General features: G+C 34.8%; 2 protein-coding genes across 3 annotated transcripts; both read right to left on the bottom strand.

Moving 5' to 3' along the window:
• Positions 1-2,925: 2,925 nt before the first annotated feature.
• On the bottom strand, positions 2,926-8,206 carry LOC125677052 (uncharacterized). Its single transcript, XM_048915021.2, has 2 exons — positions 7,759-8,206; positions 2,926-7,205 (listed from the first exon to the last, which is right to left on the bottom strand). Exons 1-2 carry the CDS (start codon positions 8,046-8,048, stop codon positions 6,896-6,898), a joined length of 600 nt encoding a protein of 199 aa, XP_048770978.1. The 5' UTR covers positions 8,049-8,206; the 3' UTR covers positions 2,926-6,895.
• Positions 8,207-12,950: 4,744 nt separating this feature from the next.
• On the bottom strand, positions 12,951-16,032 carry LOC125677060 (transmembrane protein 107-like). 2 transcript variants are annotated; one of them, XM_048915031.2, is made up of 4 exons: positions 15,721-16,032; positions 15,446-15,513; positions 15,241-15,341; positions 12,951-14,081 (listed from the first exon to the last, which is right to left on the bottom strand). In XM_048915031.2, exons 1-4 carry the CDS (start codon positions 15,802-15,804, stop codon positions 13,915-13,917), a joined length of 420 nt encoding a protein of 139 aa, XP_048770988.1. In that variant the 5' UTR covers positions 15,805-16,032; the 3' UTR covers positions 12,951-13,914. The 2 variants fall into 2 exon arrangements, with proteins under 2 accessions (XP_048770988.1, XP_048770997.1); XM_048915040.2 differs by having other exon boundaries at positions 12,951-13,827; positions 15,721-16,025.
• Positions 16,033-16,035: the final 3 nt, after the last annotated feature.

Raw genomic sequence — 16,035 nt, 5'->3', positions numbered from 1 at the left:
TACCGTTCAAACTGAGCAAATCAGAGCAGTTCACATTTTACTTCAAAGATCTAGCTATCCAGCTTTCATCAGGTGCATCTTGTGGTACGTAAGAATCATATTTACTTAGGTCTTACTTTACTACAATATTTTTGTAAATGACTCTTATTCTTAATCGCAACGTTTATACTTTATTGTATTTTTGCAGTTAAAGTTGTCTAAGTTTGTTTGTAAGTTTAAAGGTCAATTTCTTACAGAACATATTTTTCTATTATAAATGTATGCTGTATTATTGGTAACTCATTGTCAACATATTCATTCTTTCCACGAACCATCATCTTGTGGAATCAGCTACCACCAGCTGTTGTAACTGTCCCGGATCTTGATGCATTCAAGGTGGCAGTGAGAGACTAATTGAATGAATATAATTGTACAGTGTAAATATGTTGTATTTTAAATTGGAACTGACTTTTAACTTTTGGCACTGAGGCTCCAAGGTGCACGTATGTACATAGTAATCATCAGCGGGATGTCTACATAGTGGATTTTGCTGATTATCCTTATTGAAGTTGAAGTTTATCTAAATTATGAACTTGTACTTTTTGTCTAATACCATTGTTATTTGTTTTGCTTATAGGTCAATGCCTTATCCTTATCCTTGTATATTTCTACAAAAATAAACAACATAAAACCAAATAAAGACTTTCCTTGCTGCTCGGTTACATATGTAAAGGATATAAGCCAAAAACTGTCCATTCTGTGAGAGAAAGAACTGATCGAGGCCCGTGGGGCCGAGATCAGTTCTTTCTCTCATAGAATGGACAGTTTTTGGCTTATATCCAACTTAAAACATTATATCTTTTGTTCTAAGAATGGACAGGCTCAGGTAAACCCATTGACATTGATAATTATCAATAAAGCTATTTTTAAATAGTCTGACAATATAATCAGTCTTGCGTAGAAGTCTGTTTCTTTTCTTCACTTATTGGACAGTGTCAGGTAAGTAGTTTTGTAAGTACTGTAGGTTTTATATTCACTCACTCTGTAGTACTGAGTCATATCAATAAAGAAAATTCATAAAAAAGAAAACATAAAAAAGCGTTATGAAAAGGTTTCGGATTGTGCCTCTGGATCCAGCGAAATTCAAATACAGCATGGATACAATGTATTTTAAAATGGTTTTTTTTTTTCAAATCTAAATTTTGATGCGATATAATAATGGCCTATGGAATTTAAAACACCAGAGGTGGATCAGGTGCCTAGGAGGAGTAAACATCCCCTGTCGACCAGTCACACCCGCCGTGAGCCCTATATCTTTATCAGGTAAACGGAGTTATCCGTAGTCAAAATCAGTGTACCAAGAACAGTCTAACAATCGGTATGAAACACGTCAGACAGCATTTGACCCAATGATAGATTGTATTGGCAAACTAGATCGTTATAACAACGATGTAATTTACAAGATGCTGACTTTAAACAAGACTGTTGAAACCCCTGTACCATCAACTTGATTGTCAGTAGCTTGCCTCGATTTAAAAACTGACCATACACAAAACAAGCTCTTAATTGTGTATCGAATCAGTTGAGAGATATAAACACCATATGCAGGTGATAATGGAATATTGCTACATAAATATGGGAAGCAGACGTTGGAGAAGTTGAAATCATCCCGTTTGCCATAAAGTTGAGTTGTTAGTTTCCGTTAGTATCTTCTTTCAATAAATTATCTTAAGCATGAATCAGAAGTGGACAACTCTATGTGTCTGTTATTTCGAGTTCACAGGGATACATCAAATCGACATATGAATGAAAGTTACTATTGTTAATAGATAAAACATCTTCGATATATTTAAATGTCGAATTGAAGGCCACAGCAAGATTTTTTTTCTTTCCAGAGAAGTTTTAAAAAAAAAAAAATTCTGCTTCATATAAATATAAAACAGGTCATCTAAAAAAGGAGCACAATTCGTGCCCATGGGAATTCCAACAGACTGTTTTTGAAAAATAAATTCTGCTTCATATGAATATAAAAACAGGTCATCTAACAAAGGAGCACAATTCATGTCCATGGGAATTCCAACAGACTGTAAGAAAACCTGATTACCAAAGACCACAAGGATATTGTCAATGAGGAACTCTATCATATTTTTTAACTTCAAAGTACTTGTGTGTGGAATGAGAGTGGTATTTAACAAAATAAGTAGGATGCTTTGTGCCATTTAGTTTGGTTTCCTTCACATATAAATCTTTGATTCCCTATTGTGGCCCCACCCTAACCCAAGGGATTAGGATTTTTACAAACTTAAATTTCCACTGGAAGCTTTCATGTAAATTTCAGCTCTTCTGGCCCAGTGATTCTTGAGAAAAATTTTAAACGACCCAACCCTATTTTTGCATTTTTGTGATTATGACCCCCTTTAAAGGGGGCATGGCCCTTCATTTGAACAAGCTTGAAAGCCCTTCACCCAAGGATGCTTTTGGCCAAGTTTGGTTATAATTGGCCCAGTGGTTCTAGAGAAGTCGAAAATGTAAAAAGTTTACAGACAGACAACAGACAACCGGTGATCAGAAAAGCTCACATGAGCTTTCAGCTTGAGCACCATGTCCAGGGTTTGTGGTCCACAACATTTCTCTCTTTTATGAGAACTGTAGTAGATCACAAATCTAGCTTTAAAAGAAAGATGTTTCGTAATAGTTAAAAAAAAAGATTGCTTGTGATACATTGATGCCCCTATATGGCCAAGCTCCAGGGTCAAGAGGTCGAAACGTTTGGTACAGAAAGAAAGGTCTTGTCACAAGGAATACACATGTGAAACACAAAAGCCCTATAACTATCCATTCAAAAGTTATGGCCAATGTTAAGTTTGGCAGACAGAGAGACAGACCAAATACCATATGCATAAAAATCAAATCAACAATTAATTTTTTTAAGAAAAGACAAAAGACTACAACTGAGACACATTTATTTCAGAAGATCAGCAAACCAGCACAACATGGATCAACATTGGTGTAACAGTGGAATATCAGTGGGAATTTTGGCACACAAAACATACAACATTGGTACAATTATCAAGTGTATACATCAATAAATAATTACCTGACACTGAAATATTTTAAACATATGATGAATAATGAGATTGACTTTACCCATATGAGACAGCCATGTGAGATATTATAACAATTTGTCGTTTGGGATAGGGAAATTCCAAGTCTGGAATAAGATTAGCTGTCTAGGACTCTGCATAGAATATTGTCCCCGCAGTGGAATGTCTGTATCCCACACTCGTACTGATGAAGGATTCTATTAATCTCTAGCCATGGTGCAGAATCCACTCATTTCCCTCAACAACAAATGGAGGGATTGCAGAAGAAAATAGTGAAGTAATCATTTCAGAAAAAAATTAAATAATACTTTCCATATTTCTGAACACTTGAAATATTAGCCAAAAAATTTGGACATATTCAGAATGTACAAACAACACTCAGTTTCAACAACAGGTGCCCCTGACATCCACAAAGTGCAGTTTATGCAATGCATGCCAAAGTACTGTACTAATATCAAAAATGCAACAATATATACACACCTAATGTATATCAAATAATTATTCTTAACGTTACAGGTTTTCAATAAAATCTTTCTTTCTCAATGAATTTATACTATAACAAATTGATATATTTGATAACAAAAGTATGATTTTGTCAGTCAGAGTCTAATATCAAACCAGATTATAACAGTATCATAACCAAATATATACATGTATATTTTAAAAAACCAGGAGATAATAAAAATATTTCGACCTGAAGAAAGTCACGTCTTCACTGTGTAGGTAGGATGGGGATTCCCCACCACTTTTGGATCCACTCCTCACCCGTACAAACTTTTGTAATTCGCAATAGAAATAGTCATTCCACAATTAGTTAAAGATATGATTCCCAACCTCGCAGATCATTTTCACATAATATCAATCATTAAGTATGCATAATCAAAAACAAGTTTATCTGGTTTTAGACCACTCCAATTATACATGAGATTCCACACAGAACTGACACTGTAAATGCAGGTCGACTAAACAAAATGTAAAAAGCTTTGTGACGTGTGAATATCGACCCATTCTAAAAATAATGCTCCAATGAAGTAACCAAGAAACTTTCCTTTGATAAAAAAAAAAAACTAAGTGAAAAACACTCATCCTGGGAAACAAATTGGCATAATTTGATTTAAGCAGTGTGTGGTTTATTCAAATGTTGACAAATACATGTTGATACAGCCCACACAGTGAGGTGTGTATATGTTTATACATTGAATAACAGCTGCTTGATGGAAGCATACTGTAACAGACATGATCATTTGTTCCACTTCGACTAGACAAAACATTGGCACACAAATATGTTGTTAACATACTAATGCTTTAAGATCTTAGATATGAAATTGTAAATTTGTATAATGTATATACATGAAAGTAGATGGTTTCAAATCGGCTGATAAACTAAGTATATTCTGCATGCACATATCATCATTTTTCAACTGGGGTGGGGGGGAGAGGGGCAGTCGTCGAAGAAGTTGACAAGTTTACTTCAAAATGGTCTAAAATTCTTGAAAGCAAAAGAAACATGTAAGAAAAAATTATCAATGTTCTTTTGCTCAAGTTTTAAAATCCTTAATCAAGTTGAGGGGAAGCATTTGTCCTCCACTCCATAGGTTGAGTTTATCAGTTTTCAAGCTTACAATCTTAACATTCAATACTACTATAAACAAGATGTGTTTGTGAAACACAAATGCCCCCAAAAATGACCAATTCCAAAGATGACCAAGATCACAAGGACAAATATCTTGGTACCAGTAGAAAGATCTTGTCACAAGAAATGTTTGTGTGCAATATGAAAGCTCTAATATTTATCATTTATAAGTTATGATCAATGACATTTTTTTCATAGTAGGTCAAAAGGTTAAGTACCCATGGAAAGGTCTTGTTACAAGGAATACTCATGTGAAATATCAAAGCTCTAGCACTCACTGTTCAAAAGTTATTTGCAAGGTTAAAGTTTTCAAAAACTAGGTCAAACTCCAAGGTCAAAGGGTCAAACATTTTGGTACCCATGGAAAGGTCTTGTCACAAGGAATACTCATATGAAATATCAAAGCTCGAACACTTCCTGTTCAAAAATTAATAGCAAGGTTAGTTTTTAAAAAGTAGGTTAAACTCCAAGGTCACAGGGTAAAATATGTTGGTAACCACAAAAAGAGTCTTGTTACAAGGAATACTCATGTGAAATATCAAAGCTCTAGCACTTACTGTTCAAAAGTTATTAACAAGGTTAAAGTTTCAGACAGAATGACAGACAGGACAAAAACAATATGCCCCCCCCCCCCCCCCCCCCCCCTCCCGGGGCATAAAAAGTGGCAAGGGGAACAATCAGCCAATTTATCTTACTTTGCATGCAAAAATAACAGAAAATGAAGGTTGTCAAAAGAGACCCCCCCCCCCCAATTCTATGTGCCAGTACTGATATAAATGTGACAACTCTACACAAATCTAAATACTGAAAAGAACCACTTCTAATGATACTTATTAATGCTACCTATTCATTATTTATCACATACATGTAATAATGTTTTTAGTGAATCATTAAAAATATTGAAACATGAGGAAAATAGTTACTTATACTTTATCACTCAGTCTTTACCCAGTTGGCAGTACTAGACACCAGTTCTGATTAGTGTTGACTTAATTTCCTGCTTGAAATTTGATAAATATCAATTGCTTCCTGAAAGATATACTCAGAAGATGACATCAAAGGATGAATAATCTAATTTTGGTCTGAAGTCTGCCTAAAATATTTCTTTATGGGGACTAGTGTTTCCTACAGATAAAAATATCATATTTAAAGAGGTACCATGCACCTGTCTGTTTTTACATCCGGGCAAAGAAGGTGATAATTTGAATAAAGCATTCTTCACATTAAAGTTCATTTTACTATTATAAAATATTTCAAAAATAGAAATCTAGTGCAGTGCGAGGGGCATAAAGCTTGTGGACACTTCCTGCCTGTGTCTTATTCAGTGAGTCAACACAAAAGTCTCACGATCTAACTTGTGTCAAAAAACATACAAGTCCCACAAACTTGTTTTTTAACTGTAAATCTAAAGTATACCTTACGGAAAGATGGACAGACAGACAAGGTGGTTCCAGCTTACCCCCCCCCCCCCCTTTGTGGGGGTATAACTATAATATCATGGTGTATATGTAGCACAATGCTGGTAAGGTAACAAAAATTCTAATTTGTTAAATAGTCCAAGACTAGAATTTGCGTGAAATTCTAAATATGCAAAATTTAGAGATAGTTGTAACTTCACCGGTGTTGGACTATCAAAACAATTGAATACAATGCAGCCTTCAACATTTAAAAACAACCAACCAACAATAAACTCTCATCAAAACAATGTAACAGCTAAAAACAATGTAACTTCAGACCTGAATCACTACATATAAAAAAGGGTATAAAATATAGTACATGAATATAAACTTTACTTATCTTGTTCATACTGCACATACCACAGACATCTTTTTCCAAACATATAAATAGTGATTCATACCCCTTCAAATCCACTTAAGTGTAAATACATGTGACATGTGTGTGTATATATATATATATATATAATATTGGTAAAGGTATATTGTATAAAATGACAAATGTCTGTGAAACAGTACTGGTATAGTGGGATTTCGCAATGAAAAACATACAAGATATGGTATATTTACAAAAACAGGAGATCTGATGCAGCAGATGCAACCTGTTACCATGGTTATCAATCAATAAAGACATGGGATGGGACAATTCTGTAATGAAATTCAGATTTCTCACATGCACTCATCCCATTCACTAAACTTATGGCATTGTACACTGAATCTAACATCTACCTCCTCTTTCCCTTAATTCCAACAGGTCTGTCCTGCAGAGCTAATATCTTGGAATATTCCTCAAACGTTTGGTAGGATACGTCATCTTTGATCTGAAATGCCCAGTGTCCGAATTTGAGAGCTGTGTCCACATTGTCTAAGTCATCATCAAAGAGAATTATTTCATCCGGCTTTATGATGATTTTGTGCTTGTTGTAGACCTCTGTTAATACTGCAGTAATGTGTGCCTCTTTACCTAGGTACTCGTAGTTATGCCTCTCTCTAAACTCTATCGTGTTAGCCTGTACATAGATCTTCTCTGCATCCCTGCAATCAGTAAAATGGTACTATAATCAAAACTGAATTAAGATAAATTTATGTCTGAGAGATCCAGTCTGTACTTCGATAATCAATATTATATACATTGTACATAAGGATGCTTGCACGGACAAATAGTAGCAATGTCTTCCATCAACCTTCATGATATCTGCTAAAATTTTCTTAGCTGTCTGCATTTAAAGTAAACTAATCCGATTGATTGAGAAAACTGAATTTCTTGTTCTTTTGAGAAGGGCTTGTAAAATGTATTTGGACCAATGGACATCTCTTTGCCATTATTTAAAAAAATAACACTTTAGTTTGGTTTTGAAAACTTAGTTCTTTTAGAGACATAATTTTCACCAATACCACATGGCCACTACCTAATTCTTTGACACTGTACCCCATTTCTCCAGTCTCCTTGTCCCTTTTTAATTTTAAAATACACTGTAAAACATTGAGGGTACTGTACATTCACCGTTAATCTTAAACACTACATATCTAGATCAGTCGCGTAGTTATACCACTATTTGTATCTACTTATTCGACTAGCTGTTCTCACTTTTTAAGTAGACTTTTCAGAAGTTCCCGAATGACCCATGGCTGAGAGTGGAACGTAACTATACACACAATCAACTCTTGTTGAAGTGCCGTCTCTAGCAGATCCTTCATACAGGGACGAATGTGTTTGGCAAGATTGTCCGTGGAATCCTTCCATATTCCACCTGAGTGGATCTTAATCAATGTTTGATCGAAGTCTACTGCCACCACACGAATGCCCTTCTTCTCGAGAGTTGAGACGAGGTTGAAGACGGTGCTTTTGGCCCTTTCTCTTGCAGTGGACATTTCCATAAAGTTTTAAATGTGTGAAACATAAAAAGAATATGGAACACTCCAATTTTTCCTAGGTTTTGCAAGAATATCAGCTTTTCGCATTATTTGGCCTTCGGTTTTTGACAGACAGCCATTACACTATCGGAAATGATGTTATAAACATGATTGTTAATCCGTAAACGTTAATGTTTCCGGATGATGTTACGTTGTACGGTAGTATTTATATCTCATGCGTGTTTGTGAAGAGTTCCTGGTTTTTTCCCTATGTAAGTGCATGCACAGAATGAAACATTCTTATTCCAAGTTTAATGGAAAATTAAAATGATATTAATGCTTTCCACATGATGCATAGGCGTCATCAGAGTTAATTTCGCCTGGGGGGGGGGGGGGTATATTCTTAAGAGTTTTTCCCCTCATATGGAAACGTCCCCGTTGTCGGATTTAGGCCTATGCTTGGCACTTATGGTCTTAGAGCAGGGAGGGATCTGTGACACATCTGTTGTATCGTTGCAAGCCAATGGCTTTCTGTGTCCACTCTGTTCTCTGTGGTACGAGGAGTGGACAGAACCCTTGTCAAGTTTATTGCTATCACCAAGCATTTGGTATACATCAAGTCATCATAAAAATGGACCATAAATTACATAAGATATGACAAAATAAACAGCCAACTAAAATGAATTAATTTTAAAAAATTTAATTATTTGTGATTACAAGTTGCCATATGTTATCATAATACAGTAGTAGATTGCTTCTGCCTATTCTGCAAATTTTTTGTTAGGGTACAAATCAAGTTTAAGTGAGGATGCACACCCATTTCTGCAGTAGTGCGGATATTATTTCGTCTCCACACTAGACTTCACTGATTAGACAGTGGCTCTGTTAAAAAAATAAGGTACAGGTTTCTCAATATTCACTTGTCAAAGGACTATTAAGCTTGTGGATAAGCCCATATCATATACATGTATTTATTAGTCCAAATAAATAGTAAAAATTGAAACATTATTTTGCTTTATTATAGGCCTATATTAATCAAGCATCATAGGACATATCACCTATATATCAGTAATTTATATAATCCTTAGTACGCAGTATGATAATGTACTTATCAACAGAGAGTATAACCGATATTCTATACTATATATTTCTCTGCTTTAAAATTCATTGCTTTTTTCGCAGACGCTACAGGGGATTTTGCTAAAGTTCGCCGGGTGGAGCCCCAATATCGTAGACCAATATTTTGTGTACAGTTTTCTCTATAACAAATTGAAACTTTAGTTTAATTTAAACCTCTCGATTATCTAAAATTAGAGTCCTTGAAAGTGCATGGTAGGCCTAGGATTGGAGGGGGGGGGGGCGAGATCAAATGTTCAATGTCTGACAAAAAATTAAATTTACATACTTTTCACCAAGGACCCCCCAATCCCCTTAAAACTTGATACGATGAATGTTGAAACTAATTGATTAACAAGTAAAAACATGCGCATATAAATGACACACTGTAAAACTTTTCAATAGTTTATCCAAAAATGAAAATTGTAAGATTTCAGACAATTATTGAATAACGCGTAATATGAAAATACTTTAAACACATGAAAAATTTCCAGATATTATTTGAGAAATGCCACAGCATGCTAGAAAAATATGGATATTTCGAAATGGAAAGGCACAGACTCTAATGCCATTCCCCATTTTACAAGGTGATCATTCTCAAAGTTCTGAGATATTCCGTATAAGCTCAAGAGAAAAACAATGCATGGATATGAGTTTTATGTTCCTCTGTTCTCTTGAGAAAACAAATTTGTTAATTTAAAAGGCATGATTTTAATTCAATTTTGGGAACTGCATTTTTTTTTTAAACCACGTGTACATGCGTCTTTTGAATTTTTAAAATAAACTGTCTATAGACTCTTACACCCTGCTTTACCATTATTGAATTATTACCACTAAATGATTCCTCATTCAGACAATTACTATCTCTGTAATGTTTTAAGTTCACCTGAGTTAAGGAGGTATGCTACACCAGAGAAATTTGATGTAGATGAAAAGTGGAGAATATATACAAAAATATTTTGAAGTGAAAATTTTTCAAATTTACTTTATTTTGTCAAAAAATACAGTTTAAGTAGAAGGCAGTCTGAAAAAAATTTAAAACCCCTGCTGGACTCGAACCTGCGACCTAGAGTTCAGCAGTCGGTATTCTAACATACTGAGCTAGTCGGCTAGGTTTTTAAATGCAAAAGAAAAAGTCAAATATTGCTGACATCGATTTTTTCATCCATGTTTTTAAAGGAAGTCAGCCATTTTGACGATGTAGAGTACAACCTTAAGTTTTTCGCAACCCACGTCACCGTCGTTCAATACTCTCAGTACTTTGATTGGTGTTATCTTGTTTTTATTTGTCTGTGAAGTATAATTATATCATCTATACAATAGATTGATTTATTTTCACTAGAGGGGGCGAGTTGTCCTGAACATGTCCAAGAAGCACGGAATCGAAGGAGATGGCGGCGGCTATGAACGACGTTAGAACGACAAAGAGAATACGTGTATATCCTAACGATAATGGGTGACCTTTTGTATTATATACAATATATGGAAGATCTTCCTGATTCATTGTCTAGCTATTGTTATTGGTTAAATATATAAAATGACCTCAAATGCAATGCTGTCAGATCCTTCTCCACATGTCCAGTGTAACGGTTAGGGAAGATCCGATTTTAATTAGATTGTCGTCCGTCCGTCCGTCCGTCTGTCTGTCTTTCTAGACCCTGTGGGCAAGATACAGACAAAACCGTAAGCTCCAGGATTTTACAACTTAGTACATTTGATCACCATGATGAGAGGAAACATCGTTGGAAACCCACGGTTTTTAAAATTTCGTCCTATCAAAGTAATCGTTATAGGTCGCATTAACTTGAGCGCCCAATCAAATTGCCTTATCATAATCATTCATGAGAACGAGCGAGTAGGAATGAATGGACCCACGGATGATAGAGAGAGGAACGAAGCGTAATCAACCATGAGTTTCTGATGGAGAGGAAAATGCCTATTGTTTTTCAAGACCAAAGCTCAAGGTCATAGTATCACTAAGTAGGAAGACCTTGTAGGCAGGGTACAGGCTGAACCGTAAGCTCCAGGATATTACAACTTTGTATATATAATCTCCACAATAAGAGGAAGATGCCTATTGTTTTTCAAGGTCAAAGTATCACTTAATAGGAAAACCTTGTAGGCAGTATACAGACAGAACTGTTGGGGCTAGGACTGTCAAACTTGGTACACATGTGACATACACCCTTATGCCAAGTGGAGGATGCCTATTATTTCTAAAGTTCAAAGTCATAGTAGCAGAATACAGACTGAACCGTTGGGACTAAGACCATCAAACGTGGTAAACATACACCTTATGCCAAGTGAAAATATTACATAGAGAGTACATGGTTTGTCTGTTTTTACGATGCAATGAAAATCTGACACACCCTGATGATTGCTGATACTACCTGAAGCCAAGTTCTACAAATTATGGTGTAAGAAAAATGCTCAATATTAGCTGTTTATGGGCGTATTGTGTACCGTTGGTGGTACTCTTGTTTTCACTTGATCAGATTACCATACCGTACATTTAATGACCATGATAAGAGAAAGATGCCTATTGTTTATCAAGGTCATGGTCGTAGTATCAGTTAATAGGAAAACCTTGTAGACAGAATAGACTGAACTATTGGGGCTATGACCATCAAACTTGGTACACATACACCTAATGCCAAGTGAAGAAAGTCGTTTGTTCTTCAAGGTCAAAATTCAAAGGTCAAGGTCGTATCACTTAATAGAAAGATCTTGTAGGCAGGATACACACCGAACCATTGGGGCTAGGATCGTCAAACTTGGTACACATACACTTTATGCCAAGTCAAAGATGCCTATTGTTTTTCAAGGTCATAGTATCACTTAGTAAAAAAACTGGTATGAATACAGATATTGCTCGGAGGAATACAGGTTCAGTTTGCATTTCAGCTGGATTGGTGCACCATGACCTACTTTAGGGGTAAAAGTAGGTAAAACAGTTTTTCAGATTTTTCTGTCATGAAGACAGGTATTGCCCTAAAATTTTGTCACAATTGCCCTCTCAGAGAAATACATAATCACTTCACATTTCAACTTGATTGGTGTACTGTGACCTACTTTAGGGCTAAAAGTAGGTCAAATAGTTTTCTGGACTTTTTCTCATCATGGATAGATATTGCACTGAAATGGGTGTTTGTTGTACCATCCAGTACTCTTGTTCATGCTGTTGACACCTCATTTTGTCCACACCAACGAAGTGATATTTATAGAAGCTTTGGCCTCGGTGATATCGCCTCCCTGGATGGACAAATCAAGGTTGACCTTGTTAATATCACCTCCCTGGGTAGACAAGCAAGGGTGGCCTCGGGTAATATAAATTCCATGTGGTGGATAAATCAAGGTGTCAACTGATTGTCTTCTTTCTATAATAGGGTTCACAACAATGTAAATAAATCCTATTGTGCATTTGTACGGTAATTTTATCAATGTATTTTCTTTCAAGTTACTGTAATGTTTTTCAGCCAATCAGGAAACAGGAAAATTTTTTAGTAATCAACTAAAACTTTACATTGATCTTATAAACATCCACAAATCTCTCCCAAAATTGGATATCAAACCAAGAATGACTACACTCTTGGTGTATACAATAAATTTCTATTTCCTTCATTATATATTAAATAGTCAACATCAATGGGATAAAAATATATAATGCATTTTAAAATGCAACTCAGATTGTGTAATTATAATACACAAAGTAGATCTGAGAAATAATCTAATATCAATGACATCACTCTAACACAATCCATATTGCTAATACACAGGTACATTATAATTTATTAAAATAAAAGACACAAATTACTTGTTTTCATTTATTCAGTCACTGAATTAATACACATTTATGAATGTACATTAATTTGCCCTGATTTGAAATATATAAATATATCACATTTATCTAGCATTTTACAACCATTCACTACATCTCAACCTCTGATAAACACCTGAATATGAATTGTACAAATTGTAACAAGAGATGTGATGAAAATTGAACCAATTTCATGTAAACAAGACATGGACATTAATTGTCACATCCGTATCATGCAATGTTTATTTTTGCATGATATACAGACTCTAGATATCTAAAATACATGTAACATCAATGTAGTCCATCTCTGGGGTCTGAACTTCTTATCAAGCAGACAAGAGACATGGATTTTAAAATGTTTCATTAGTGCTTATTGGTTTTTAAATTCTTTGTTTGCTAGTCTTTCAAGAGTCAAAAAGAATTTTTTAAACAATAAAACTAATTTTCAACATGTGATCTGATCCCAATTACACAGGGGTAGTAATGTCAAAATTTTGGGATGCAGACAAGTCACTCATACCAGTACAATACTATGCTGAAATCTGTTCTGTGTTGTATAAAAGCTTATGTTTATATTTGATGATTAGAACAGGAGAGGTGAAAAGGACACCAAAAAGTTCTCAGTGATTCAGGTGACATAAGATAGAATATGAATTTATGTATGTTTTTAGATGACATTAAAATTTCTTATATTAAAACTATGATATTATAGTCCTTTCCTAAAGAATTCAACTCCCAGCCACACCATGATCTCCGTCACTGCTGGCAATGCACTGCAGAATCCAAATATGTACCAGTAGTACGTACATGGCCAAAACTCAAACAGGAAGAAGAACAGTGCTAACACTGCTCCCGCATGACAGGCAACAGCTGGTTACTGGTCAAGGTCAATAGCCAAATTCAATGGAATAGCTTTAAGTCTACTGTTGCACTATTTTACATTTCTTAAGAGTTTCTCTAGAGTTGTCCATTTCTTAAGCACACTATCTGTATAAATGTGATGATTTCAGTCAAAGCTGGGAAAGCTGTGGAAAATCCAAAGATATACCAATATCGGTGACATGGCATTTCCCATAAAATAAAATAGGCTAATGAAACACAAGCACCACAGTGAGCCGAAATAGCTACTGGAGGTCAAGGACAAATATTTGTTGAAGTAATGTCGGAGTAGCATATAATGCTGTCACATTTGAACTGAGTATGATAAAAGTTCAAAGTAGCTTTTTACCCATGCACCCCTGACATATTAAATGAACTGATCAGGGATGCAAATAAGCACCCGCCAATGTGACTTAAAAGTCTCTTTGGGCTCCTAAAAGTCTAATTTTGACCACCCACTTGGTGAACATAAAATCTTATTGTATTTCCCCAGGTTTATTTCCGAGTCTTATTTAGCTGAAGTAAATCAGATGCTACTTTAGAGCTAATTATGACCCTCACCTTCTATATCCAACATGGTGCAAATTTTGACAGTGTTTTTCAATAGTAATATTTATGTTTCACCGTAAATACATTTTAAACAAACGGATAACAAACTCTTAAGATAGGTATTCTACAACATTTCTTTTAAATACGATTTCATATACAGAGCATGCCAACACACGATACTTTACACACGATACTTTACCTGTTGAATGGCAGATCAATAACTAGTGATGTGCATTAAATTTTCATCAGTTTTAATAAAAACAAATATGTATGCCCAAAAATTGCCAAAAGATGATTTTTGTTGCCAGTTGGAAATAAAAATTGCTATTTGCAACATTGACGATGCCATCCCCAAGAACTATAAATGTATAAGATTTAAAAGCATCCATGGTCCAGAATATCGTTATGAAAATTATGTTTATACACTGGTTATTTCAAAACGTAAATTGATGGTATCTAGGGGATACAAGTTAATTTACATATAGTTTAATTGATATAACATATGAAATTAAAAACAAAATGTAAATTTGAATGTGGACTTATTATTTTTGATGTGGGGTTGTGGGTCACTCGGCATCAAAGATTTTAAACTTGGGGGCCCACTTGGCCCCTGAAAATTTCAGCTAATTTTCATCCCTTCTTATGGGAAATTATTTTATTAATTTATGTTCTTTAAAAGTATTTTGACTGTGGAACATATTTGTTTTCTACAGCTACAAAATATAATGGCATGTGAAGGAGGTAGTTTATAATGGCATGTGAAGGTATAGTTTACATAACATTTTCTTTAGATTCATGGTCACATTTTGATTGATGGGTGACCAAATCAATACTTTTCCAATTAATAAAGGATACACAGCATACATTGGAATGGCATAAACATCGAGATTCCACCCACGAAACCGATCAGCTCAATAAACATTAGACCAAGGCCAACTGAGAGACCAATGAGCATTCTGTAAAGATAAGTCTTTGGTGAGAAATCTGATAGATAGTAAAACATGTAGTATAATGTGACTCATTCTGCATTATATAGATCATGTAGTAATGTTTGGCTTACTCTAAATCTTTGGAATCATACTCTGACTGGGTATATGTTGCTGGTAAACACTCTTTGATATTGTCATCCTGTAATATCACATTCAAAATGAGATTTTTAGTAGAATCAAGGATAAATCATGTACTACATATAGCTGTATCCACTCTGAAGAGTTTGTGTTCACTCTAAGTTTGAAAACCATTCCAAATATTTCACCAACTCAAACTATGAAACTTGTTATTGCATTGTTAATGAATTTAATTATTAATCATGCAAGACACAAAGTTATGATATACCTTTGCCCAAAAGAGGATGATGAGTATGATCACATGAGCGACGATGGTGAGGAATCGTGCAGGAACAATACCACTGATTCTCATTGTTGTAGTTATAAGGTGAAGATAGGAAATGCGATTGTTGAAGTATTTTAAATTACAGATTTTGATAATCAAGTAAATAAATAAAGTTACAACTTCTTTGACAAGTATTCATCAAAACACAAAAACTGGATAGAAGCCGCTACGCATAATACACATAATTTTTTTTACTGGAAAGCATTTTGTCTGTGCATGTTTGGCGGCCATTTATAAACAAAGTAAAACTTCCGGTTT

The sequence above is a fragment of the Ostrea edulis genome, chromosome 1, assembly GCF_947568905.1.
Source record: "Ostrea edulis chromosome 1, xbOstEdul1.1, whole genome shotgun sequence".
Classification (NCBI taxonomy): domain Eukaryota; kingdom Metazoa; phylum Mollusca; class Bivalvia; order Ostreida; family Ostreidae; genus Ostrea; species Ostrea edulis.
This window is presented reverse-complemented; position numbering and strand designations above follow the sequence as displayed.